This window comes from Carassius gibelio, chromosome B7 (genome assembly GCF_023724105.1).
Source record: "Carassius gibelio isolate Cgi1373 ecotype wild population from Czech Republic chromosome B7, carGib1.2-hapl.c, whole genome shotgun sequence".
NCBI lineage: Eukaryota > Metazoa > Chordata > Actinopteri > Cypriniformes > Cyprinidae > Carassius > Carassius gibelio.
This window is the reverse complement of record NC_068402.1, coordinates 31239197-31266161: the sequence shown is the minus strand read 5'-3', so window position 1 is coordinate 31266161 and position 26965 is coordinate 31239197. Positions and strand designations below refer to the sequence as shown.

At 36.5% G+C, this 26965-nt stretch overlaps 2 protein-coding genes across 5 annotated transcripts in view; both read left to right on the top strand.

Moving 5' to 3' along the window:
- Positions 1 to 11505, top strand: part of LOC127961419 (B-cadherin) — a 70247-nt gene extending 58742 nt beyond the window's left edge. The window contains exons 2-17 of one of the 4 annotated variants that reach the window (XM_052560503.1): positions 2330 to 2591; positions 2747 to 2861; positions 4710 to 4957; positions 5535 to 5672; positions 5764 to 5919; positions 6518 to 6665; positions 6765 to 6940; positions 7024 to 7152; positions 7247 to 7432; positions 7513 to 7757; positions 8800 to 8945; positions 9019 to 9243; positions 9352 to 9570; positions 9866 to 9996; positions 10483 to 10626; positions 10703 to 11505. In XM_052560503.1, the coding sequence (XP_052416463.1) occupies positions 2541 to 2591; positions 2747 to 2861; positions 4710 to 4957; positions 5535 to 5672; positions 5764 to 5919; positions 6518 to 6665; positions 6765 to 6940; positions 7024 to 7152; positions 7247 to 7432; positions 7513 to 7757; positions 8800 to 8945; positions 9019 to 9243; positions 9352 to 9570; positions 9866 to 9996; positions 10483 to 10626; positions 10703 to 10909 (2664 nt within the window). In that variant the 5' untranslated portion in view covers positions 2330 to 2540 and the 3' untranslated portion in view covers positions 10910 to 11505. The remainder of the gene's footprint in view (positions 1 to 2329; positions 2592 to 2746; positions 2862 to 4709; positions 4958 to 5534; positions 5673 to 5763; positions 5920 to 6517; positions 6666 to 6764; positions 6941 to 7023; positions 7153 to 7246; positions 7433 to 7512; positions 7758 to 8799; positions 8946 to 9018; positions 9244 to 9351; positions 9571 to 9865; positions 9997 to 10482; positions 10627 to 10702) is intronic. The other 3 variants (XM_052560505.1, XM_052560506.1, XM_052560504.1) reach the window with 3 other exon arrangements.
- A 2138-nt stretch (positions 11506 to 13643) lies between these two features.
- Positions 13644 to 17939, top strand: snai3 (snail family zinc finger 3). The gene is made up of 3 exons (XM_052560508.1): positions 13644 to 14062; positions 15472 to 16083; positions 17501 to 17939. The coding sequence occupies exons 1-3, from the start codon at positions 13846 to 13848 to the stop codon at positions 17686 to 17688; spliced, it is 1017 nt and encodes a 338-aa protein (XP_052416468.1). The 5' UTR covers positions 13644 to 13845; the 3' UTR covers positions 17689 to 17939.
- The last annotated feature ends 9026 nt before the right edge of the window (positions 17940 to 26965 follow it).

The window sequence follows — 26965 nt, the reverse complement described above, 5'->3', positions numbered from 1 at the left end:
AAATCTGACTTTTTGAAAGAATTACAAAGTCCACACTTGTGATGTATGTAATTTAAAATTTCATTTTATAATACATTTTTTTATTTACTTTTATTTCAAAATGTATTTTCATGTTTAAGTCTTATTTTAAGACTTTATAGGCAAGTGCACTGATTATTACGTACGTCACTTTTTTTATTAGTAGGAACAAACATTTTTGTTAGTACAATAAGTCTGAACACAGTCAAAATAACTACATTTATGGTTTAAAAACTGAAATCAAGTTGGCAAAGAGGCACACATTCAAATCCGAGGCTCTTGCAGCAGCACTCGTGATATATTAACCACACTTAAATCCAGTTAAAAGCAAAAAGTGTGAAGACAAGGCAGAGGTTCATTTTCAAGCACACACAAAAAAAGAGGTTCCCATGCCGAAAACTATCTCTCTCTCTGTTTCTAAAAAATACACCAGGCTTTGGCTCAGTCTGGGAATGGTATGCAGGCATTGGTCTCATCCTACTCAGAGAATATAATGTTTTCTCCTGCAATATTTGTCCTCTGGACTTATCTACAGCCAGAGATAAGCGGACTCCAAACAAATGATTAATGAAATATTCATTGTCTTCTTTCAAGCCTTTTCCAAATTCATATATGGAGGAAACACACAGAAACTGTACACTTTATGTTTTCACAAACTTTAATTAGCAGGGCTTAATTTGCACTCACTACCAAACTAAAATTTGTTATATGTATGTATGTATCTGTGTATACATCTGAAACCCTCTCTTCACAGTCCTTTTTCTTTTAGTCTAGGGTTGTCGTCATGCTACGGATGTCAATGGTTCTCTACTACAAAGTACCACAAAGACAGATATTAGAGAAACACATTAAAGCCAGCTTTAATGCCAAGCAAGGACTGAGAGCAATTATTACAACAGTTCTCAGCTACTTCAAGGATGAAGAATACAATGTGTTCCTTTGTAAGGGTTTTTTGACGGTCAGCTGAATAACATTCATATTTTTGAATTTTGTGAGAAGAAACAAGCTCTCACAGTTACATTACAATTTGTATTTCGGAAGAAAACCAGGTCATGAACATTCATCCTACAAATAAATAAAAGGAGGTTGGTTTTGTGTTTAGCTAATGAGCTTATCCTGACAAAAATAACAGAAACTGAGATATATTCTCTCCTGACAGATAATTACAATGATAATAGAGGAGACGTTAAATCTTGTTTACAAAAAGAGAAATAAAGCACTACGAAAAGACAAAGCAGCTTAAGAAATATTCTCCTGAAACTACTTGCTTTTTACCAAGATCTGTTGAAAACAAAATGCTTACATTATAGGTATTGTGATCACATTGGTAACTCATGATCAAACTCGGCTTATGAAACCCAGGCTATCTTGGAGCCCTGAGGCATCCCAAGCTTAACAGAAAGTAAGCAAGACATGCTGTTTTCTGTTCTCTCACTCACAATTAGTTATGGACATCTGAGTAATTCCTTAAATTAATTAATATATTATGGTCAATGATATACCCTAATACAAAGCAAACATTATTGCCATTTTTAGGGAGGTAATTGTGACATTGTTGGGAGGAGGGGCCTGGTGACTCTAAGAAAGTCATAATCATTGCATCAACCTTGAAGTAAATCATCAGGGTCACAAGAAATACAGATCAAATGAGTAACTACTATGGAAGATGTGCAATGTGATTAACTGGAAGCTAAAACTAAAATTGTTCAGAGATCACATGATGACATGTAGCTTATATTTGAATGGTATAATTGGTAAAAGACACTATTTGTACAGCCTACTGACTTGGAGCATACATTGAGCAAAGCACAAACACAAGGTAGCTTATTTTACTGTTTATTTTCCACATATTAACATAACTCAGTAGAGTGTTCTATAATGTGTTTATTTTTCATTTTGTAGTTTCCATTGGTAGGTGGAGCCTAGAAACAGTTTCCCTTACCAAAGCATATACATTTTCCTATTAACAGGAACAACATAGGTCTAGTTTGATCTTTTTGTTTCATTAAACTAGTTATTTAAATCTTCCAACATATTTATGATTCCTGATCAATTTCAACATCAAAAGTGACTATGTCAGGGGGATTTTTCAGTGTCAACTTAATGAATGGAGTTTTTCTCTTCAGTGAAGCGAGTGAACAACAGTCGCACAAAAAGTATTTTAAAAGAGTTGAGCGAGATGTTATAAAGGGTGTTTTAAAAAAAGCGACTGGTCTCGTACACTTCAGCAGTTTACATATTTCACACGAAGTTCACTAATCCGGGGATTTTCGAAGAGTTGAAGAAATTTTTTTTTTTTCACCTGTGTTAGGAGCGTCTGAAAGTCATGCATACCCATATTTGGACATGGTAATTACCGGATGGGCGAGGTCACCTGGCTACGTCAGATCCGAAGATACCTGCTGAAGACCATTTCCTCAATTTGCGGCGGTTGAGACGCTGGAAGGAACAGCAGCCTTATACTTTAAAGACTTCGAAGGATTAAGACGCTTAAGGATTTTACGAGACTTTTAACGTGTCGAATGGCGTGTGCAAGGATTGTGCGATTGGGAGTTATCGTTTTTCTTTGTCAGGTAAGATTGTTTTATACTTTTTTTTTTTTTACCGTCGAGTAGGCTGGCTAATATACTGAAACTGGACGCGCAGTTTCAGACAAAGGAGTCTACGGTTTGTTATATTTCTTTCTAATGTTTGTTTATTAATTTGTTTTTATTATTATTTTTGTCAGGTATTGTCGTGTGGATATGCGGAAGAGTCGGCATGTACACCTGGATTTGAGTCGGAGTTAATCGTTTTTAAAGTGCACAGAGATCACCTTCACACGGGGAAAAGACTAGGAAGAGGTAGGCTGGTTTCATATCTCATGAAAATGCTAAAGCAACCGAACGTTTTTTTTTATTATTAAAATGTTTAAATTTTTTTTTAAACAACGCAAAGTACACTAAATCGACTTTTCAAAATCGCGATAGACTCATGTTATGTTTATGCTGAAATCTGGTATCCCCTTAAGTTTGATTTTGTCGTTCGTGTTTCGTTTTAAGTCTACCTTGTCGCATGTAACGTTAGGACATTTACTGATATTAAAGTTCGTTGACAACTCTGAACGTTAACCCTTTGATATCTAGACGTTCTTTAGCTTGGTTATCGAGTTAAGTTATTCCCTTGTTTTATGTTGCTGGTAAATTTCGTGTTTCCTGGTGTTGAAAGGCACACAAGTGATCGAGGTAGACTGTTGTTGTGTTTGATCTGAACCGGTTAATTGATTAAATCGCATTTTAGATCTCACGTCAGGAGTTAAATCAGTCTCATATCATGTTTTAAAGTGCTACCTGAAGCGTGAGCTTTCAGACTCTGCAGGTGTTGTGAAATGACTAATTCAGATGATCTCAGTCAGTGAGTTTCTGTGGGTGTGGGACCAGGAGATTAGGGTCAACAAATTTAGCGTTAAGCATTTCTTTTTTTTTTTTCAATCTTTGAATTTTTAATTTTTGTAATGCCATTAACACTTCTATTATAAGGTTTTCTATTTAATTCAATTGGTTTGCATGTGGTTTCATGTTATTATTTTTTTCCTTTAGTCAGGTACTTTCCATTAAAAATGATGCCAGTTAAAGATAGTCTGTAAATGGTTTTGGTTTTAATTTGTATCCCCTCATCTCACAACATGACTACATCTAGTCATTTAAAACATTTAATGATTAATTTATTTTCTCTCCCATCCACTATCTAAAATTATCTAACATTTTTGTATGGAATGGCTTCATGCTGCCATATTGATTTTATCCTTTCATACCAACTTCTTGAATTTTAAAAAACCTTTCAAATCATTTTTTTAACCAGTATTTGGTTTCTTATTGCAAGTGATCTGTAGTTCATCTCTGTGCATCTTGAAAGGAGCATCCTCTCAGTGTCCCACTAATGGTGACTTATTCTTAAGGGCTGATTGGTTTCACCACTTCCTTTCAGACCACTAATGGATGGCAGCACTGCCATCGCAAAACCTCTGTATAGTGGTTTAGTGCTTAAATGAATTATGCTGTGTAGTTTTTGTAAAAGGACTGATACAGTATGCATTATTCTGAAGCTGAGAAATGGTGGAAATAAAGCGTGGCCTGTGAGTCAGTAGTCCATCTATATATTTTTAATCCAATAAAACTTGCTAATAAACAAAGTTGAAAATGCATTTTCTGAATAAGTTTCTTGATGTGCAACAGACTTGCTGGCTTTGCCTCAGCAGATTATGTAAATTGGTGAGCTGGTTAGAGCAGTCAACCATTTCATTGCCTGCTTTCTCAGATGGTATTTTAATACATTTTGGAATTTCTGCGCCATAGTCTGCCATCTTGGTATAATTACCTACCATAACTGTCACACACGATTTCATTCACAAACATCTGAATGGATGAAAACCTAGCTAGTGAGACTCAAATCCTTTCTTCAAATCTTGAGTTTTTTTTCCCCTCAAACTATTGCAAGGCGGCAGCTTTGTTTTAAATTGCCCATTATTACAATGAATCACTATAACAACCATTTATTTTTGTGGGTGGAAAAACAAGCTAAGCAAGTAGCTTCCCCTTATGCTTAAACAACATCTGTTAATTTATTGGTTTGAAACTTTTGAAGGCTTTAAAGTTGAAGTGAAGCTGTGCTGCTTTAAGTGTCATACATGGACTATTTTCTTTAACTTTCAGTAACTTTCAATACCTGCGATGGAAGAACAAGAACGCTCTTTCAGTCTGTTGACAAGCGGTTTGACGTGAACACAGATGGTACTGTAACGCTGAAGAGACAAGTGACTCTTCAAGAAGGCCACAAGGTTTTTTCAGTGCATGCTTGGGACTCTGATGGCAAGAAGCACACTGTATCGGTCAAAGTTGAGCGTGTCCACCATAATAAGGAACATCACGTGGATACCGTCATGAACATCTCCTCTCCAGAGGTACAAACCCATTTCATGCAAGAAACTGCTGTGCAATACAGTGCAAGCCTGACATCTACTGGGCACTTCAGTTTTTGTGTTGTACTTCAAATGGATGGTTATTAATCTCTGTACACTATTACAATTAACAATTGAAGCCATGCTAAATTCATTTGGTTTTCCATCCATACTGATTAATGTGTTTTGCCAAAGCCCATTGGTCTCATTAAACTCATTAGGTTTCATTTATGCAGTACTAAAACCTAAGGCCTTAGATTTCCTGAACTTTGTTCTGTATTCTGCTCCATTTATTATACATAGTGGAATAATGTACATCAAGCTAGGAAACAAAAGGTTCTCAAGTTACCATAAATGGGTGAAATTAACATTTTACTCCCCATTTATTAACTGTTTTTACCAGTACAATTTTAGTCATCAGTAGCTGTAATAAATATTTTTGTTCAAAAGTTTCAAATTGCCTTGGTCACGCACCAATATTTTTCATATTCACTGCTACATAATCTGCACTCTTTAGTTGTAAACAAATGTTTTATCATTCATTGTCTCTTACTAATATTTAACTAATATTTTTATTTAGATGGAATCGCCCTCTGATCAGGTTTTGACTTTTCCAAAGTCTTCAACGGGATTAAAGAGAGCAAAGAGAGATTGGGTTATTCCTCCGTTCAATCTTCTTGAGAATAGCAGAGGTCCGTTCCCAGCAAAACTGGTCCAGGTGAGTGGAAATTGTGAAAGGACTGTTCAGAATTAGATGTATTATAGAGATGTTAAGTCTGTCATTGACTTTCTTTTTGCTTTCTGTTTAGATAAAGTCAGACCATGCCAAGGAAACTCAAATGGTATACAGCATCACAGGTGAAGGGGCAGATCTGGAACCAAAGGGACTTTTCACTATTGATAAATTTACAGGGAATCTCTTTGTCACTCAGCCACTCGACAGAGAAAAAAAAGCTTCATACAAAGTGAGTTGATTTATTTAATCAAAATTTTAAATCATAAATCACAAAGACATCGCTGTCAGCTGTTTCAGAGTTCCTGCTGCTGGTGCAAATGCAACCAGGAAAACCCGAAGGAGAAATTGGTTCTCAAGGAATGACCCTTCTGGCTAATTCCTAGAACCAAGTTCCTAGAACTAGGACTGCACAATTAATCCCGTTTCTAATCTCGATTACAATTACATAATCATTCAGAGTGCACTTAAAGATACCAATCTAATGTATACTGTAGTTGACATTCATTTGAGGCTTCATACTATAGAAAAGCACTAGTGTTTTCAGCCTTTTTATATATATATATATATATATATATATATGGCATGCACTTGCATCAAACATTGGTGTATATGAACAATTCAATGTAAATTGATAATCATTAATAATTGCACTTACAATTTAAAGAAAATCATTAATTAATATTTGTCATAATCATGCAACCCCAAGTAGAACCATGTGGTGCGAAAGCACCTAAATTTAGTAGACATGGACTAAAACACTTTAAAGAAATGCATTCATTGTTTGCCCTTTAACATGGCCAATTTTTTTTTTTTTCTCATTTCTTTAGCTTGTAGCTCATGCTGAAGCGCGTGAAGTGGCCAATATAAAAGAAAATCCAATGGAAGTTATCATCAATGTGTTTGACCAAAATGATAACAAGCCTGTGTTTACTCAAAATCCTTTTAATGGACATGTTCCTGAAGCTGCTGAAAAAGGTACGTATGATGCAGTTTCTCAAGAAAATGGTTTTTAGCAGTTTTTCCCTTCAAATGCCAGCTTTTACCACCTAATTAGTCTTTATTTTCTCATCAAAGGTTATGAGTTTATGACCGTCACAGCCACTGATGCAGATGACACGATAGAAACGACCAACGGTATAGTCCGCTACACGATTGTCAGCCAAGAGCCAAAACTTCCAAAACCGAACTTGTTTGATATCAACGTTGTATCTGGAAGCATTTTCGTGCAAGAACCAGGCATGGACCGAGAGGTGAGAAGTGACATTTGATGAATCTCAAAGTGGTAATAAAATTACTTGATGTAAACGCACTCATCAGCTATGTTTCCTCTCAGCAATGGCCCAAATATACTTTGTTAATCGCGGCTACTGACATGGAAGGAAATGGTATGGCAACCACTGGCACAGCAGTTATTACAATTACTGACAGCAATGATAATCCTCCTAAGTTTGATCCAATAACGGTAATGTATATTTATTTAGAATAGTTTTACTCTACCACTTGTAGGTGTTTGAACTCATTAATTCTTATACACACACCCCATACATATCTTTTAGCACGTCGTATCTGTCCCAGAGAATAAAGTAGGCTATGTAGTGGCCACACTTCCAGTTACTGATGATGATGAAGTTGGATCACCAGCCTGGTCGACCAAGTATCGGATTATTAGTGGTGACAAGGGTGGGTTTTTCAATGTCACTACTGGACCCAGCCAGCAGGAGGGCATCATCACTACTGTAAAGGTATTGTGCGTTCATATTTCTGCCTAGGCAACTGATTGTGATGACATTATGTAATAAAAGACACTTTCTTTTCCATTTAGCCCCTGGACTTTGAGAAGACCAAGCAGTATGTTCTGTCTGTGATCGTTGAGAACGATGATCCATTTGTCGGTTCTTTGCCCACGTCCACTGCCACGGTCACAGTGAATGTAGAGGATGTAAATGAACCTCCTGAGTTTAAACCAAAAGAGAATCTTATCTTCAAATCTGAAGATGTAGCAGTTGGTACTGAATTGGTTACCTATACAGCCATTGATCCAGACATTGGAAAATCACAGAAGATAATGTAAGACTTCAGAGAAATCAGTCAGAAAAGGAAATAATTTAAATGGGTTTCCATGTTTTATAGTCAACTAAAAGCTAGATGTGCTCTTCATAAATTCAGACTTTTTCTTTTACACTCTAATTTTCAAACTGTTTAGGTGTGTGAATGTAGTATAACTGTTGAGAACCGCTTGCAGCCATAAAACCACAGCATATACTTTAAACGTAAAATTTTTAAATCTCCACATCTGTTCAAACCAATATTAAAAGGTTAGTTCACACAAAAATTAAGAATTTCATTAAATCACCTTGTACCAAACCCATAAGACCTTAGTTCATCTTCAGAACACATTTAAGATTTTTTTTTTTATTTCTGAGCTTTCTGACCCTGCATGGACCATAATGAAACTACCACGTTCAAGGCCCGAAAGGTAATAAGGACCTAACATGGTTAATGTGACTTCAGTGGATAAAGGTTTTTTTTTTTTTTTTTGTAAAAAAAACTTTATTCAGCTGTTTCTTCTCTTCTGCATCAGACTTTGATAGATGCTCAAGACAATGAAAGCAACACAGTTATGTGCATAACTCTGCTTGCAAAGAAGCCACCGTGCATCCAGGTTCCATGTCAGAATGACTGCTCCTGCATCAGCAGAACCACATGCATGAGTCATGGTCCTCTTGTGAATACACGGCAGAGACTGACACGGATAAAGATTGTTGTATAACGAGATTTTTTTGCTTTCGTTGCTCACAAAGTGTTCTCATAGCTTCATATTTATGGTTGAACCACTGATGTCGTGGACTATTTTAATGTCTTCTCTGCATTTCTTGGCCTTTGAGCGTGGTAGTTCAGTTGCCATCTATGCAGGGTCAGAAAGCTCAGAGTTCATCAAATACCTTAATGTTTTGAACATGAACGCAGGTATTAAGGGTTTGGAATGATATTAGGTTGAGAAACTGACCATTTCCATTTTTGGGTGAGTTATTCCCTTAAGTTGTTCTTGATGAACATTTCTAGATTTACAGATTAAGATGTATAATATGTATAATATTTTTTTTTTCAGTTATAAAATGGGCAGTGATCTTGCTGGCTGGCTCAGTGTATCTGCAGAGACTGGAGTGATTAAAGTCCGAAGCAATATGGATCGAGAATCAATTCATGTAAAAGATGGAAAATACAGTGCTATCATTTTGGCCGTGGATAATGACGGTAATTTGTGTTTCTAAGTAGAAGGAATTCTTGCAGCATTGCCTTTTTCTAATGCGTTTGTACTTGTGTGCAGCAACCTCTCCAGCAACTGGCACAGGCACCCTGATAATTGAATTGGAGAATGTAAATGACAATCCTCCTGTTATTACTGAACGGGCCATAAGTGTTTGCAACCGTGAATCAACCCCAGTTCTTCTCTCTGTAACGGACAAAGATGGACCTCCTTTTGGTGCACCCTTTAGCGTTGAGACCCAAGGAGAAACCAGTAAAAACTGGTCCGCCTCAATGAATGAGACATGTGAGCAATTACTAATGTTTTAAGAAATTCAACATTCTTTCACATTAAAATGGCTGGCTGGTTGGTAGTGGCTATGTATGTCTAACTGTTGTAATGTGCCCCTTTTAGTAACTGGTGTTGTTCTGCATCTCAAGTCTCAGTTGGAGCAGGGAGACTACAATGTAGTCCTGAGAGTGTTTGATCAACATAAGATGTATCAGGACTGCTCCATTAAAGCATCTGTGTGTGACTGCAAAGGAGATGAAGTCATGTGTAATGACAAGGTGCTAGCAGGGATGTCACTATCTGGAGTGCTTGGGATCCTGGGAGGAATCTTGGCTCTGCTGTGTATGTACTTTCTCTTATGCATTGTGTCCTAACTCCTGGGAATCAAATATATTGAGGCTAAAGAAGTGAATTGTAGATTGCTTCTTCTGTTGTCATAGTCAATGCAGTGGGCATACAGTACCTGTATGCTCTTTATACTCCTCCATTTTAGCAACTGTAATTGGTCTTTCAGCTGTTGTGTGTGTGTGTGTGTGTGTGTGTATAGATGGTTGGTGTATATAAACTATTTTGGTTTAATTCCTTATTACTACTGAATTTAAGTTTGCTAATGTAAGTTATGATTCTTTTACCACAGTGCTCGTTCTTCTTCTGCTTTTGTTCCTGAGGAGGAAAAGCGGTTCCAAAAAAGAACCCCTCCTACCTGAAGATGATTTAAGAGACAACATCTACTATTATGATGAGGAAGGCGGTGGAGAAGACGATCAGGTTGGTTTTAGTTTTAAAAAATTTATCCTTTTTTTGATGGCTGAATTCAGTGTTTCGTTGAATGAGCATTCAAGCATCCTGTTATTTGATGTTACTATATTTTATTGCAGTCAAATCTTGCATTGCAGCGCTCAAGCATTGTGTACAAAAAATGTCTTTTCCTTAACATCTTGCAAAATAAGCATTTGTGACGCTTTGTGAAGTTACTTGTTATGGAGTTCCATAGTCTGGATCAAGACAAAGCAGTCTCATAAAAAAAATAACCTTAGGTTTGGGTTCCATGCAAACTTTACATTCTGACATCAGTGGATCCGACACATGTGCAGTTACATTTGTAGTAGCTTGCGATGACTTTTGATGGATTTATGTTTGGAGGAGGGGAAAAAGAAAAAGTAGCTTGAGACCATATACTGTCTTTCTGCATGCTGTCTAGCAGTTAGTTTCCTCTTTGCAGTTCTTTTCATATCAAACACCCTTTATGCACAGGATTATGATCTGAGTGTGTTGCACCGTGGCTTGGACAACAGACCTGAAGTGTTCCGAAATGATGTGGCACCCACTTTCCTGCCAGCACCTCAGTATAGACCTCGACCAGCCAACCCTGAGGAGATTGGGACATTCATTGATGATGTAAGTGATATGTTTTAACGCCCGTGTTGGTTATGTCTTTTTATAAATCTGGCAATAACACAACTTTGTACCACAGAATCTGAATGCTGCGGACAACGACCCTACAGCACCCCCCTATGACTCCCTCCTGGTGTTTGACTATGAAGGTGGAGGCTCTGATGCAGGTTCACTCAGCTCCATCAACTCTTCCAGCTCAGGACACGACCAAGACTATGACTTCCTCAATGAGTGGGGCCCACGATTTAAGAAGCTGGCAGACATGTTTGGAGGAGGAGAGGATTAAGATTTTTTTTTTTTCATTCTTCTGTGCATGGGCACATCAATGGTTTGAGTACAAAACAATTATTATTTTTTTTCTCCGCCATGAGAAAATTCTGGTGGTTTGCATACTATGTTTAAAGTTGTAACTGCAATAGCACTGTTCATGCATCAGCATAAACAAAGATTCTTTTACTTGGAAGTGTTTTCTTTTCATGGGAGCAGTCTTTTTTTCTTCCCCTCATACTCTTTAAATGGAGCTCCCAGTTGAAAAGATGTTGAATATTTGCTCTGATTGCTCAATAGGTAAGAAAGCTATTATGAGATGTTTTCCAAAGCTGTTTAACTGTATATTTTATGTAATGCTTTTTTTTTTTTTTTTTTTTTGTAACATTGTTAACTTTGGCATTAAAGATCTAAAACATGAATGATACTTTAAACTTACCATTTTTGAAAAGTACTGATCTTTCAAAAACTTTATTTGCAGTCTTATTTCTGTCCCTTTCAGCTGCAAGGATGTTGACTTTTTTTTTTTTTTTAATTGATTCTTTTATATAGAAACGATTGTTTAGGCATTGTTTTTACACTGCATATTTTATTAAATAAATTACTTTTACTCTTTGTTTCAAAGTGTTCAGTCTACAGCACATCTCACAGTGTACTGGAATCTGGGATAATCTTAGTATCAACCAAATTTGTGTTGTTCAAAAGTCAAACTGTGGTAACATTATTTTTCCGGGAATTTGTTATACATACTACATATACTTATATCATGAACAGTAAAGTACGCAGAAGGCCCTTAATCATAACTCAATAGTGAGTGCATACTGCAAAATTATGATAACTCGTAATTATGTAACTGTAATGTAATTATGCTGCAAAAAGTATACCAAATAGGATGTAATAATGCATATCAAACAAGAAAAACAGCAGGGTGACAATTTTAGTGGTGGTTGATTCCAAGCATTGATGGTGGGTATAACTCAAACTACTACTTTTCTAAGGCAATTTCATAAATTATGCAAAGGCTATGAAAATTAATCTGCATTGTTTATCCTTTTGATTGTACTGTAATTCCACCACTGACTAGGAACATCAAACTGTCCAGCCATGGCTTCCTTTTTCACAAGAGAACAAATGAGTTAACAAAAAGGCCAAATTCCTCTAAACATCCGTCACAAATGAGCGAAACCAAAGAATATAATTCTGATGTGCTGCAAAAGATTGAGCTTCACAAAATAGAAAGTGGCTATAAGAAAATGGATAAAGCTAAAAGACTTGAATTGAATGCCTTTCTTGTCACTGAATATTTCTGCATACAGCAGAATTAGGAGCACTGCTCCTAACAGGTGTTAGAAAACCGACATATAATCAAAGACAATAAATAAGACTAAAAACTACAGTACAATTTTACAATCAATTACAAGTGACTGATTCATGATATTAACATAAAGCAATCTGAGTAAAGTGACCATTTATAGTATTGCACTTTGGCCTTCACAGTGAAATGCACAGTACGTTTTAAGTTTTTAATTCAGCTGTTTATTTAGCTAACATCAGCTTTGTGCTGGGGCTCATACAATCTCTTTCATCCCTGGAACAACAAAAGGGCATGTTAGTGACCCTGGAATGAAGAAAATCGTTTTGGTTTGGAAAACCTCAAGGATGATAAAAGGATGACTGTATTTAAAATTTAGAGAAATATTTATCCATTTAACAAGCTTTAAAAAAGCACTGTAAAGGCTAACACAAATTGAAATGTATCAGTATTAATAAAATAGAAACATACAGGAAAAAATATCACACTTGATGCAAATTTGAGTACAGTAATGGCACACTAGATGGCGATGTCAAATACAGGTGTAGACTTTCCAGTTCAATCAAATGTCTAGAATCTCTTCAAACCCTTACATTTGTAAAAGCAATTCATGTTGCTTTCAAAGGAAGGTGTATTGACAACCTACTGTAGCTATATTTGTTTCCAGTTGTATTTGCAATTTTGAACTGAATTAAAATATTTGATTTAGCCTACTTTGTGTTAGCATTTTAAATTAAAATGTTTTAAATAAAATGGGAATCAATTGTGGCAGGAAGTGGTGACAGAGAAGGGCATACTAATTGTTTTGAACAAATGAAAATTTAATAAATAAATCATGCACAAAATTCAAAACGCAGTTGTTTGCACGACTACACGTTTAAAACCCATTCAGAAGTGGAGTAGGTCGTACAGTACTTTGTGCTTGACATTAATAAAAAAGATCAGGGATGTTCATTTGTAACAATATGGGAAAGTTCTAAAAGTTTCAGACGCACAGCACAAAAAAAAAAAGGAATTATAAAAATAAACGTGTTATATGACTATCTTGTCTCCCCTATGCTCTTAACGTTAATTACATTTTTACATTTAAATTAAGGTTCGTGGGGCATTTATGTTGTTGGGATAGAACAATACAATACAAAGTGAAATAAACAACAACGGAGAAAAATGTAAAATAAGAAACACCAACTTATTTAAATTAGCCTGAGAAAAGTAACAAGTCACCTAGCTTTGCCTCATCAATCTATTATTATTTACAAATATGTAGTAATAATTAATAAGATTTATTCTTTCTTTTTTTTCGTTTGTTTAGGCTAATATTTATTGATTTAAGTAATAGGCTAAATGATTCACCACATTTTAAGCAATTAATAACAATTTGTATGATCTAAAAGATATAACTTGTCTTTTTCTCAATGAGTAGTCTAATAGAAAGTGTGCGTGAAAAAGGTCTACTCACTGGGGAAAGAAGTGCCATATGTTTTAATGTTTTAATCGCACGCGTGCACCTGTTTGCTGTGGAATGTCGGCACAAACATGGTTCCGCCCTCTTACACTTGTCCTTTCACTCTGATTGGTTGAGCAAGATGTGTATGATAATTTACGTCTAGCCTGCACCTGACTCTCTTCTCTACTCGAAAAGAATGTTGCGCAAAGACAACCTCCAAGCATCAGCTATTTATTCAACACACCATCTCCCTCTTAAAACTCTTGCGCGTGCAGAACTACTTGCGCTAGTCAGATATAGCAACAGTTATTTCATTGAAAAGACCCAAGATACGATGCCAAGGTCTTTCTTGGTGAAGAAACACCTCACTAACAAGAAGCCTGACTATGGTGTGTTGGATTCCAAAAAACATGGTAAGTTATTTTCAAACTTTCGTCTCGACTTTATCTAGGTTGTTAATGGGATTGAAAGCTGTTTGTTCCGTAGCCTCATAGAAACTACATGCCACATATCTCTATTTGCTTTATTAGTTTGATTATTATTATCTTATCATTGTTTTTTTTTTTTTTTTTTTTTTTTTTTTTTTTTATATTTGCATCGTAGTAATGTGAAGTACATATTTGGAAAATGTTAAATGCAGTTTTAATTTAATGATCATTTAAATTTATTAATGATAATTTATAAAGTTAAATTAATGATAATTTAATAAATGTTTATATATCTATATAGCTTGTGAATGTCTGAAGGGGAAGATTAAATTATTTGCATGTTTTGCATTGTAAATTAACGTTCTGACTTAACAAATAAGTACATATCTTGAAATCGTATGGTTTGTACAAAATAGTTAACATGGGCATGACTTATATAGCCTAATGCATATGGTGATGAATCCTTATTATGTATGTATATTTCCCTGAGACTTTTTAATTTACATTTAGTCTTTACGTTAACATGAGTTATAAAGTAATAAATACACAGAAACAAAAAGCCTGTCACTGCTTGAAATGTTTAAGCTTCTTCGTGATGGGCCTGTATGATCAGCCATAGATATTCTATACAGTCATGAGGAGTAGATAATGAGAAACTTATGAAGACTGAGACCAGATATCTCAAACTAGCCTGGAGTTTAGCAGGTGCACAATCTCTCACAAAAGAGGGTCTCTTTTGTGTTAGCCCTCACTTTGGGGTTTGAAGAGTCCTATTAGAAAAGCTGAAGATGGATATAGTGCTCCTTAATGATGCTTGTACCCTGCAGTGCCTTAAAATATATGCTTTCATTCTCCACTATTGGCCCAATCATAACATCTTTGCCAAAAGTATGTCTTAGAGAAAAATTCAAAATAAGAATCAGTGGACTTGACCATATAATTGTCCCCCTCTTTGCTAATGTTTATTTACATATTTTACATTTACATTATTTACATTCACATCTTTGCTAAAATGTGTCCATAGAAATATATCCATTACCACTTCATACAATTTTTGCTTTGTAATTAGCAATGCATTTATGGTCTGATTTGCCCTGAAAAGTAAACATTGTGGCTCTGTGGTGCTTTGAGAACATAATTCTGTTAGTTTAAATTGTCAGACAAACCCAACACATTACACAATTTAATTATGTTCTTAATTAATAAGATTGTATGTGTATTAATTCATTTAAATCCAATCAATTAAATCCAGGGTTATCCAGATGATTCTCAACAGTCAGCATTAAATAATCTTTGGGAAATATTAATAATAATTATTTAGCTGTGTATTTACATGTTTATTTCAAGAATTTCACACTGTTTGATGTGATCATGTGCATTACATATCTCCACAGAGGTGATCCATGTTGAATCTTCAAGCTCCAAACTCAAATTTCTTCATCCCCATGAGAATCCGTTTCCTGCACCATTTCTTGCCAACTCAGCATTGAGCCCCACTTTGCGGATGAACCCCATCAGTTCAGGGATCTGTGTGCCTCCACCCAAGTCTGCCCACCCAAGCCTGCCCATGGACGGCACATTTCTGGGTATGACTTACCCCCTACCTGTAACATCCAGTCCCGTTCGAGATATGCAGCCTGCGCTCCCAATGCTGGAGTGTACAAAACCACGGCCATTTCAGCTCTCCCAGAGAGACCTACAAGACAATGTCCCTGTGTCGCCTTTAGCACTGAGCACCACTGGCGGCAGTCAGGAGCGCAGCGATGACTGCTTTAACTGCCAGAAAGCTTTCTTGACCTTATCTAGTCTGGCCAACCAAAGACAAATTCACTGTCAGTGGCAATGCCAAAAGTACTTTAGCTGCAAGTATTGTGACAAGGAGTATGTGAGTCTAGGGGCACTGAAGATGCACATCCGGACACACACATTGCCATGTGTGTGTAAACTGTGTGGAAAGGCCTTTTCTAGGCCCTGGCTACTTCAGGGACACATTCGCACACACACAGGTACGTTCACAGTCTGTAAACACTTGTAGGGACAATTTTGTATTTACTGGATTGGAAAGCTAAAAAAATATATATTCTTAAAGGAATATGTCACTTAAAAAAAATTTAATTGTTTATTCACCCTCATGTCATCTCATATTTTTTACTTCTGTGAAAACAAAATAAGTTAGACAGGATGGCAGTACCACTTTTCATATGAAAACAACAACAACAACAACAACAAAATTATATAAAGCATATAAAACGTGATATTTCAAGTCTTATGAAGTTATATGACGGCTTTACGAAATGAACCGACCAAAACTTAAAGGGATAGTCCACCCAAATGAAGAGTGTCATTATTTACTCACCCTCATGTTATTCCAAATCTGTATGTCTTTCTTCTGCTGAACATAAATTCAACATAACATAACATGATCATTCTTTCGTTCATTTGTTCTTTCTTTATCTCACTAATATGAAAAAGTCAGTGGAATCCAAAAATGTTTGGTCGTCAACTTTCTTCAAAATATCTTATCTTGTGTTCTGCAGAAGAAAAGTCATCATGAGGGTGGATAAATCATGACACAATTTTCATTTTTGGGCGAATTGTCTATTTAAGTCATTTTTCACTGACAATTTCCTTCTGCATCCTCAAATCTCATTTCCAATTCTGTAGAATTATAAAAGGCACCCTTAAACATGTTGTGCTTTTTTTTTGACATCACGGACATTAAAACACCATTGATTATGAAACTTTTATAGTTCTTTCTGTATTTTTTGGAATAAAAACTATCCACATTCCGTGTATGAAAAACAGAAGCAAGGAAATTTTGTCAAATGTAATCTTTTGTGTTTCTTGGGAGAAAGAATATAAAACAGGCCTATGATTTACTTAGAAAATGTTTTCACTCTAAATTACAAAGCAATGTCGTAAAATAATTAAAAAGAAATGGCAAGTAATACATTGAACTGAGTTAAAATTAATAACGTTATTAATTCATTCAGTAGAAAGACTTAAGAGTAAAACATACTCTTAAACATACACTTTTAAAAATGGAGGTGCTTAAAATGTTCTTTAACGCAGTGCCATAGAAGAGCTATTTTTGGTTCAACAAAGGACCATTCAGTCAAAGGTTTTTTAAAGAACCATCTCTTTCCTCCCTCTTATAATCTGAAGAACCTTTATGCACCACAACGAGAAAGGTTCTTCAGATAACCAAAAAAGCTTCTTCTATTGGCAAAGCACCATTATTTAAAACAATTTAATGTTTTATTTACAACACAGAAAATTCATATATAACAATATGTAACAAATAACAAATAACATTTACATTTTTGTTGATTTTCTGCTTAAAGAAATTTGAAAATGACACATTGTATTTTGAAAATGGATCTAAAATGGTAAGAGCTAACTCAAATCATTTCATTATTTCAGGTGAAAAGCCATTCTCCTGCCCCCACTGCAGTCGTGCATTCGCTGACCGCTCAAACCTTCGGGCACATTTACAAACCCACTCTGAGATCAAGAAATACCAGTGCCGAAGCTGCTTTAAAACCTTCTCCAGAATATCACTCCTGACAAAGCATGAAGAGGCCGGGTGCTGCCCATGTCCTAATATGTAGTAGGTTGTGGGTTGTCAGGGTAAGTTATAGTGCCAAAGTTTGTCAAATCAAAGTGCCTCCCAAACTCAAGGGTCTTGGTATATTGACTGATGTACTGTATACTCTTTGAATTAAATGAACAAACTGTAATCACATTATGCTGTACATTGTGTGTGATCTTAGAAAGTTGCTATAATGGTAGTTTTGATGGTTTTTCAGGTTATGTTTTGTAATGAAGAAATTTCAAAGAAAACAATAAAATCATATTTTTCTAATAATGTGTCCTGTATAGTATTATAGCAGATGAAATAGGTTTTGAAACAACTGCTGTAGGCTTCCATGTCTGCTTATTATGGGTCAGACAGAATGTTGAACTTCTGACTTCACATGCCATTAAGTCCTATCCTACATCCCAGCTCACACAGTATTAATTAATATGTCTATATTCATGGCAGCTGTGGAGAGGAACATTCTTTGAGGCTAAATAAAACCTACATTTGTAATTGTGCATGGAAAAAAATCCATGTATATATATCTGTTTATTGGCAGGTGGATGGAGGCCAGCTGCATGCCGTAATGGTGCCATGCCAAAACTCCATCAGTAAGGGTCTTAGTCTTCATTTTCTTTTGTCAAAGATAAATATTTCATAGGAAGAGTCCATTTGTTTAATCACCGATGAAAAAAGGACAATATGACTATGAGTCCACACAATGAAGAAGCCAGAATGTTTTACATATAAAAAAAAAATAATAATAATCACATGAATTAATGTCAGTTGAGTCAGTTGCTGGTTATTACAAGAAACAAGCTGAATTATGATTGCTCAACCTATATAAACATCACACAAAAGCATGCTCACATACCGTACATTATGTGTTGATAAGAGGTGTCATATATTTACAGATAAATACAGCTGCAAGCAATAATGGAGCCAAAAACCCCTGCAACATTATTTACAGTCCAAAGCAATGAATCTAAAGAATCGAGGGATAACAGGGCCGAGTGTGCAACACTCATTAGAGCATTAGATACAACCTCACTTCCTGTTTGGTAGTATTCTCATTCCAAGGTGTCCGATACTGCTGCACTGACTGAGAAGATAAAAAAATATATAGTTAAAAATACATAGGACCTTAAAAATGGGGAGTGGTGTATTTCACATGGTGTAACTAATAGTGACACAAATGCATGATTTTATGCTAGGTTATTCTTAGGTTATATTTTATAGCCATTTTCTTTCATTTTCTATGAAGTTGGTTTAACTGTGTCAGTATTTGTCAGTAGTTCTCACTTTATTGTGCCATCCTAAACGCTGAAGTCAATGTGTACTCACAATTGGAAGCTGAACAGTTGAAAATTAACTGTTGCTTTCACATTTTTTCTGATGTTGATTCACTCTGAAATACGTCACATTACAGAACAAATGGGTTGGAAATGACCACATTGCCTTTACTTAGAGAACTATTTTGAAAACCCTTTTTATTGACTTTACTGTGAAGAAGAAAATTATTTTGGAAAACAAGCTACATTTTTTTTTTTTTTTTTTTTGCTAAATACAAGATGACTATTCATTTAAACAGTTTTTGGGCTCGTAGTGATAAACTTTCAGACTAAACTCAGTTTCTTTTTTAGCTTCTTCCTATGGTCCTAGGACTACCATAGAACAAAAATCACTACTCATGTAAAAGGCCTAATGATTCAGGACCAACAGGTTCTCTTCCCATATTAAGGGACAGCTCTAGAGGGCAGAGGTTTGGCTCCGTCTGCAAGTCTGGTGGTATTTTACCATAGTCATGAAACAGCAGACATAGACTGGAATTTGTTCATTTAGCCTGACTGGAGCCGGCATGACCAAACCTTCACCTCCAACACTAAATTTACATTTGTCTCATTCCTTAGCCACAGTCCGCCAATCCCACTGTCTGCTAAAGCAAGTCTTCTTCATATTGACCATGCAGGTGTTCCCGTCTGGTTGTGTCCTAAATCTATTGTAGCTGCTGACGAGAAAGAGCTGGATAAACTAAAGGCCACAATGGCAGACATGATCTTGACCCCCTGTCACTATGCTCCATGACGTGATCGTCAGCTGACACGGATGGTCCTAACTATAACCACTGTGACTCCACAAAAGAAGTGTCCAACTCTAAAAATATGTTGTAGCCATGGTGAAGCAGGCATTGGCCCACCCCCATACTGCTTCAGATGGGTCAAAAATAGATCTTGAGGGACTATTTCTGACCAGCTGAAGAATAGGCCAAGCAGGAGGGCTTCCATTCCCACTTGCCTCTGGCAACAAGGAGTGGAATTCAGAGAGTTTCCAATTGATCTAATGAGTCAGCTCTCCCCATTTCCACTGAGAACACCTGTGTCTCCAAACACTAGCAGCCAGTGTACCCCCACAACCCCCACAGCCCAAGTCTTCCACACTCCTTGTTCTGTCAATCACAGCTTGTCTGTCAGAGAATCAACTTTTGGACTGAGTTGGAGACATAGTGGTGAAAGGTTTACTTAATGCCACGAGGAAAACAGTCAAATTTTCTTTCCACCCCAAAATGAAATTCCTCTCTTCATCTTTGGAACACAGATTAAGATTTTCTTTTTGAGAGAGGAAAAAAAGTTGAATAAACTCATTGTTTTTGTATTCTTCGTACACAAAACGTATTCTCGTAGCTTCATAAAATTAAAGCTGAACCACGGATGTCACATGGACTATTTTAACAATGTCCTTACTACCTTTCTGGGCCTTGAATTCTGTTGTTGTCTATGCAGGGTCAGAAAGTGCTCAGATTTATCAAAAATATCTTAATTTGTGTTACAAAGATGAGCAAAGGATTTATCGGTTTGGAACGACATGAGGGTGAGTAATTAATGACAGAATTAAAAATTTTGACTAAACTTTAAAGAGTAACACTTCAGCCCATGTTCCAACTTATTTAGGCTTTTTAAAAGAAGTTTCCTATGCTAATTCTGCATTTATTCTATGAGAAATATGGTAAAATAGTAATATTATGAAATAATATAAAACAATTTAAATGTCATTTATTTCTGTGATGGCAAAGCAGAATTTTCAGCAGACATTACAATAATCTTCAGTGTTAAATGATCCTTAAGAAATCATCCTAATATGCTGATTTGGTGCTCATTTCTTAAGAAACATTTTTTATTACTATCTGTATCTGTGCTGCTTTATAATTCTGATGACTGGGATATACCATTTAAAGGTGAAATTAAAAAAGAAATATGTGTGTGTCTGTAGCTTTCATGTCTATTTCCATCTTGTAGATAAGTTTGGCTGTTTTCCATGCCAGCAAAAATCCCTTAAAATGCATCAGTGACAGTGAGGCATTTGTTAAGCATGATTATTTGAGGTAACTATAGGCTGCAAATGATAATAATGTTTCTGAGATATCAACGAAAACTTCTACGGTATAAAAATAGGGGATTCTGTTTATAAAGTAAGTATGGAACTGCATTACATGGCACACTATTATAATTACAGCTGCTACTTTTAGCCACCTTTAAGACAAAGTTGGCCTATATTTAGCCTATTAAGCGGATGCTATCCAGCTTGAGGCAGATATTTTTACAGCCGCTGAGATTTACAGAATATTTTCCACACTGAGTGCTGGGAGTATATAAATATCAAGCCCCTACAACCCGTTGACACACAGTGCATGACAGTAATGCATTGCACTTGTTACCCCAGCAGCACCAGCACTGCGCTCTTCTGCTCTGGTAAGGAGGGGCCAAGAGTTGGTTATATCTGTCCACTTGTTGTGGAAAATAAGTTCCCCAGAACAGGTGCAGCACGGTAACATTTAGAGGCCTGTTCCTGTCAGCCAGCAACCCCACCCTATTTTCCACCCTCAATCTAGGCTTGTTTTCCGCCACAGATTGATCACTGCATTTGTGTTTTACTCTGTGCCCTTTAACCTCTGAAGTTAAGATAGGTCACCACTCCAAAGCACTGCATCTCTCTTGTGTTGGTGCTGCGCTTCAAACACTTTCTCTTGACACTTCTGCAAGGGCATAAATCTCACACATGCCCAAGCTTCAATAAAAGTTTCCTGGTCATCTAACAGAAAACTAATATTCTCACTTATTTAGTGTAAGCCATCCAACATCACTTGGACACTCACAGATGTTTATTAGGAACAGGATCTTTTTAAATATATAATTATGAATTAAACACGAGAATGGATTATCTAAGCCTGTGTATGATGCCTTTAAAAACAAATATAAAAATGACATGAAAAATAAAAAATATTTTATTTTTTTTTCACAGTCACGAATCTGCACAGTTCTTTTCAAGACTGTAATACTTTAATGTTTTAATAGAATTATAAAATTGCAAAGATGTAAAAGAACAGCTAATTGAATTTAATTTAAATTTGAACAATAATACATTTTCATTTGACTGAAAACAGCATGCAGTTAAGTGTTAAAAAACTTTACATTCAGTTAGCATTTAACAATACTGTAGCATGCTAAGTATACCAAAAAGTATTCTAAAGCGTGCTTTTTCACAACATTAAATCAAATAATTAACAAGTGAATAATTTATTTAGACTTGAAATAATGTTATCTTTGGTGTTCCTAACATAGAATATGATACTTATTAAAACTCAAGATGGCAATTTAAGACATAAGTAAGTCATAATGGACACGAAGGAGATGTTTGAGCACAAAGACCCAAATGCAGTTTGAGTATAGAAAACTTCTGTGAACAACCATATTGTGCCAACATGACCTGCTCAAGTTGTGGCAAACAGGGTCAAAGCAGGTCACTCTCACACTTCACAACAAAAAGCTTATTAGAGACACTTAAGGGTCCGGTCTCACAAGGAAGCCAGAAGATCTGTGTCGTTAATGAGCCACTGAACACTACAACACCTGCTCCTAAACCCTACAGCTATATGCATAAACAAATTCTAACTGTTTCAACAGCAGCTCTAGAAAAGCAATAAAAATCAGCTCTACAAACAATGTGCAGATACATGAAGTCTTAGGTGCAAGTAACTCTAGCAAGAATGCCACTAAAGATGTCAGCCACAATGATTTATAATAATGCAGAACCGCCTTCCACCTGCAGGTGACAGACTACAGAGGTCTGGCAAGCTTTCGGCAGGTGCTGATCTTGACTGCAGGCAGGTTGAGTGAGCCAGCATGTTTCCTAAGAGCCTACCATCACCCTGGATTCTCAGTGTTGTTGCAGACGGTCCTGCTGCCTTCCAAACTCTAGCACCTCTAAAGCCAGGCATTGCCCTGGCAACCAGCAATTAAATACAGGATTCTTGGGTCTACAGTGGGCTGGGGTTCCCCCATTCTCCAAGAAAAAGAACCCCCCCCACCCTCCATGAGAGGACATCTATTCAGGTCTGGTAATTCAGCCGTTGTCTTGTGAATGAACTCCTAGCCATGTGTTTCTCATTTGTCACCTGCCTCCACATGTTCGGACAATGGGGCAGAGAAGATATTGTCACTGACAGTGACCCGACAATACAGTTTTTTACATGCAGGTTAAAATCCTCAGTGTTTTAGTATATTTTTCCCCCTAAGACATCCCAGCTGTGCACAATGCTTATGCCAAAAGAAGAGGCCATTAAAGATGATTGCATCTGTGATTTTCTTAAGGGGAAAAGGGCTAGGTACAGTACACACAGGGTTAAACTGTAGTAGTTTACTATGTTATACAAGTAATTTTTGGGGTTATTATTATTATTATTATTATTATTTTTTTGTCTGATAATGAAAACAATCATTTATAGTAATTAATGACATTTGACATTGGAATTTTTTTTTTGTCAGTGAGGGGTGAGCTGAATTAAAATAGTTATAATCTGTGGTCCCATGTTGACTGCACTGGTGGTGGGACAATGTATAGGCACCAACAACTGTCAACATTTTTATAATTTCCAAGTGACAGAATTCTGAACTGATTCATGTACTACATACATTAAAGCTATATGCAAAAAAATAAATAATAATATGTATGTCAAAAGTATGTCAAAAGAATGGCCACACAGGGAGCTTTTGCTTTTTTCTTCAAGAATACTTGGACTAAAACGTAAAACTACACCCTATTCATAGAGCCATGGCGCCATCTGCCTACAGTAATTTGTAGCGCAATGATTCTTGCAGTAAGGATTTTTAAGTACGTGTTATGTCAGTCTTTTTCAATACAGTTACGTAACATTTTATTTACTTTATTTTAAAGTATTTTATCTGCAAGTAGTTTTTAAAAAATATGCTTTTAAGATTTAGTTCACTAAAACTGCAAAATCGATACAATTACAAACTTTTTTTTTCCCCAATGAATGTCATATGGGGTAATATTTGCAGCCCATTGCTCTTTAAAATATTCTTTGTGTGTGGGTGGGGGGGGGGGGGGTGCGTGCGTGTACTTGTTTTTCTATTCTGGTGGGGACTTAAACCTGAATACACACAGACTCATGGGGACTCGTGTCATGGTGAGGACCTAAATTGAGGTCCCCACGGGTAAACAAGCTAATAAATTACACAGAATGAAGTTTCTTGAAAATCTAAAAATGCAGAAAGTTTCCTGTGAGGGTTAGGTTTAGGGGTAGGGTTGGTGTAGGGCGATAGAAAATACGGTCTGTACAGTATAAAAACCATTACACCTATGGAGAGTCCCCACAAGGATAGCTGACCAGACATGTGTGCGTGTGTGTGTGTGTGTGTGTGTGTGTGTGTGTGTGTGTGTGTGTGTGTGTTTCACAGAAAATAAAAATGCAGACAGGCTTGCAATTGACATGATTCTAACCCTAACCTTAATCCCTATACCTCAGCTAATAAATGTTAACAAGAATATACCTAAACAATTTTATAATTACACCAGTCACCAATCAAAACACCTTACTGACCTGTTGCTTGTTGGATGCTGGGATTGCACAGCTATATAATTTCACACAGAATTATTAAATGGAAAAACAGCAAATATGTAACGTTTAAATGCAGTATGTGTCTTGTGCAGCTAAGCCAGCTGAAGACTCACACACATCCATTTTCTCACAAGGAAAACGTTTCATAGATTTGTAGTCAATTGGCTATTCATGAAACACAAGCAGACTGAATTTCTGTGTAAACTGCTTTTAGATTTATTCTTATGTAACTTGATGCTTTCATTTGTTCTGTCTGTGTGCCCAGTGTCAGTAGTAAATGTCACAGACGTTTTATTTTAATAGGAAAAATCACTGCAGGTTCAGATCATGTATCAGTAAATCAATCAATCAATCAATCAAATAAATAAATTGATGGTGATGGTTTAGTGGTTATATTTAAAACCTGTTGGCCTATAAAAATAAAATGAATAAGGCTCTACAGATCTTCTGAATATTTATAGTCAGCTAGTGCTGAACAGGTTTTTATGTAAATTGTGGTATGTTGATACATTCTACCTATCTACTATCTTCTGTTCATTTGCATACATTATGACACCTTGAACCAACAAAATCGCTTATATACACAGAAACTGGTTTAGCTGCACAAGACACGTTAAATGACAGGTGTTAGAATAAGCAAGGGAAGTCGTGGCCTAATGGTTAGAGGGTTGGACTCCCAATCGAAGGGTTGTGGGTTCTAGTCTCGGGCCGGACGGAATTGTGGGTGGGGGGAGTGCATGTACAGTTCTCTCTCCACCTTCAATACCACGACTTAGGTGCCCTTGAGCAAGGCATTGAACCCCCAACTGCTCCCCGGGCGCTGCAGCATAAATGGCTGCCCACTGCTCTGTGTGTGTGTGTGTGTGTGCGTGCGTGCGTGCGTGCGTGCGTGCGTGCGTGCGTGCGTGCGTGCGTGCGTGCGTGCGTGCATGCATGCATTTCGGATGGGTTAAATGCAGAGCACAAATTCTGAGTATGGGTCACCATACTTGGCTGAATGTCACTTCACTTTCAATTAAACGTTCATTAAAAAGTTTTGTGGCATAAAATGGCTATGGGAGAGGGGCAAATGAGTCCATGGAGGATTGAAAGTTGAGAGGAGCCCCCATTGAGGGATGAATGGTGGAAGGAGCCATAGTGGAAGTAGCAGGGGGATGAGATCTCATAGCGACCCAGAAAACAGCCAGGGGTGCGTTCCAGTCCATTTTTCTTTTATGCCATTCACTCACAAACTTCCTTCCTTCATTGAATACATTGCATGAGTGCCCACTACTGGTGCAACCACTCGGAATCCACTATGTAGTTGGTTTATTGTTTACATTTTTCTCTTTACTTATTTACATTATGCTCAGTGGTAAAGCATTGGATAAGCAGTGCCAAAGGTTGTTGGTTCAATTTCCAGAGAACACGCATACTGGTAAAAAAAAAAATGTATATCTTGAATGCACTGTAAGTCACTTTGGAAAAAAGTATCTGCTAAATGTATAAATGTACATTTCCCCCTTACTAATTTGTTTACTGCAACATTCTATATGCATGTAGGTACGCTCGGGCAGTTAATATAAATTAATTTTAAAAAAAAATTATATAGATTTATATTATATATTAAATTAAACACAATGTGCTATGACATTATAATCAGTTGCATTATGGTCTATTGAGCAGCCTGAAGTGTGCATATGAAGCATACTCGCTCCCTCAGTCAAATCAAGGGGTTGAGGTTCTGTTTAATATCAGGGGTTCTCAAACCAAGACTCCTAGCCATGCACTTTTTGTATGTCACACCCAATTCATGTTTGGCAGTCTAAATTAACGAACTGATGAGATAAATCAGGTGTGTTACATAGATAAGGTAGCCAGGCAAATTTTGTAGGGCTAGGGATCCTCCAGGACAGGTTTGAGAACTACTGGTTTATATAAACTTCCCTTACCAACTGCACCATGTGGAATGCACTTCAAAATGGCAGCAGGGATTCTCCCGAGGCAAGTGGGACACAGCCCAGGAGTGAGGTAACCCATGGCAGAACTGAATACACAGAAGCTAATAAGATAATGAAATAAATGACAGGTTTTCAGAATAAGCAATTAAACAGAAAGTGAAGCTAGGTCAGATGACCAAACAAAGAATACAGTACAAAATACAATGAAAACATAAAAAAAAACTGAACCTTAACGTTACACTATGTCAGATATAAAAATGTGCATGTATTTGTATTTGTGTGTGTGTGTAAGTTGCACTACCTTATAGGGCAGTTTTGGACACTGACACCTATCTGTGTGGATGCTGCAAGTGTTTTCAGTCACTGCTATAATTTTGGTGCCATTTTCAGTCAGTAATCATTCATTTATTCAACAGGAAATAGTTTCACTGATCGTCACCAATAGTAGTGTTCAA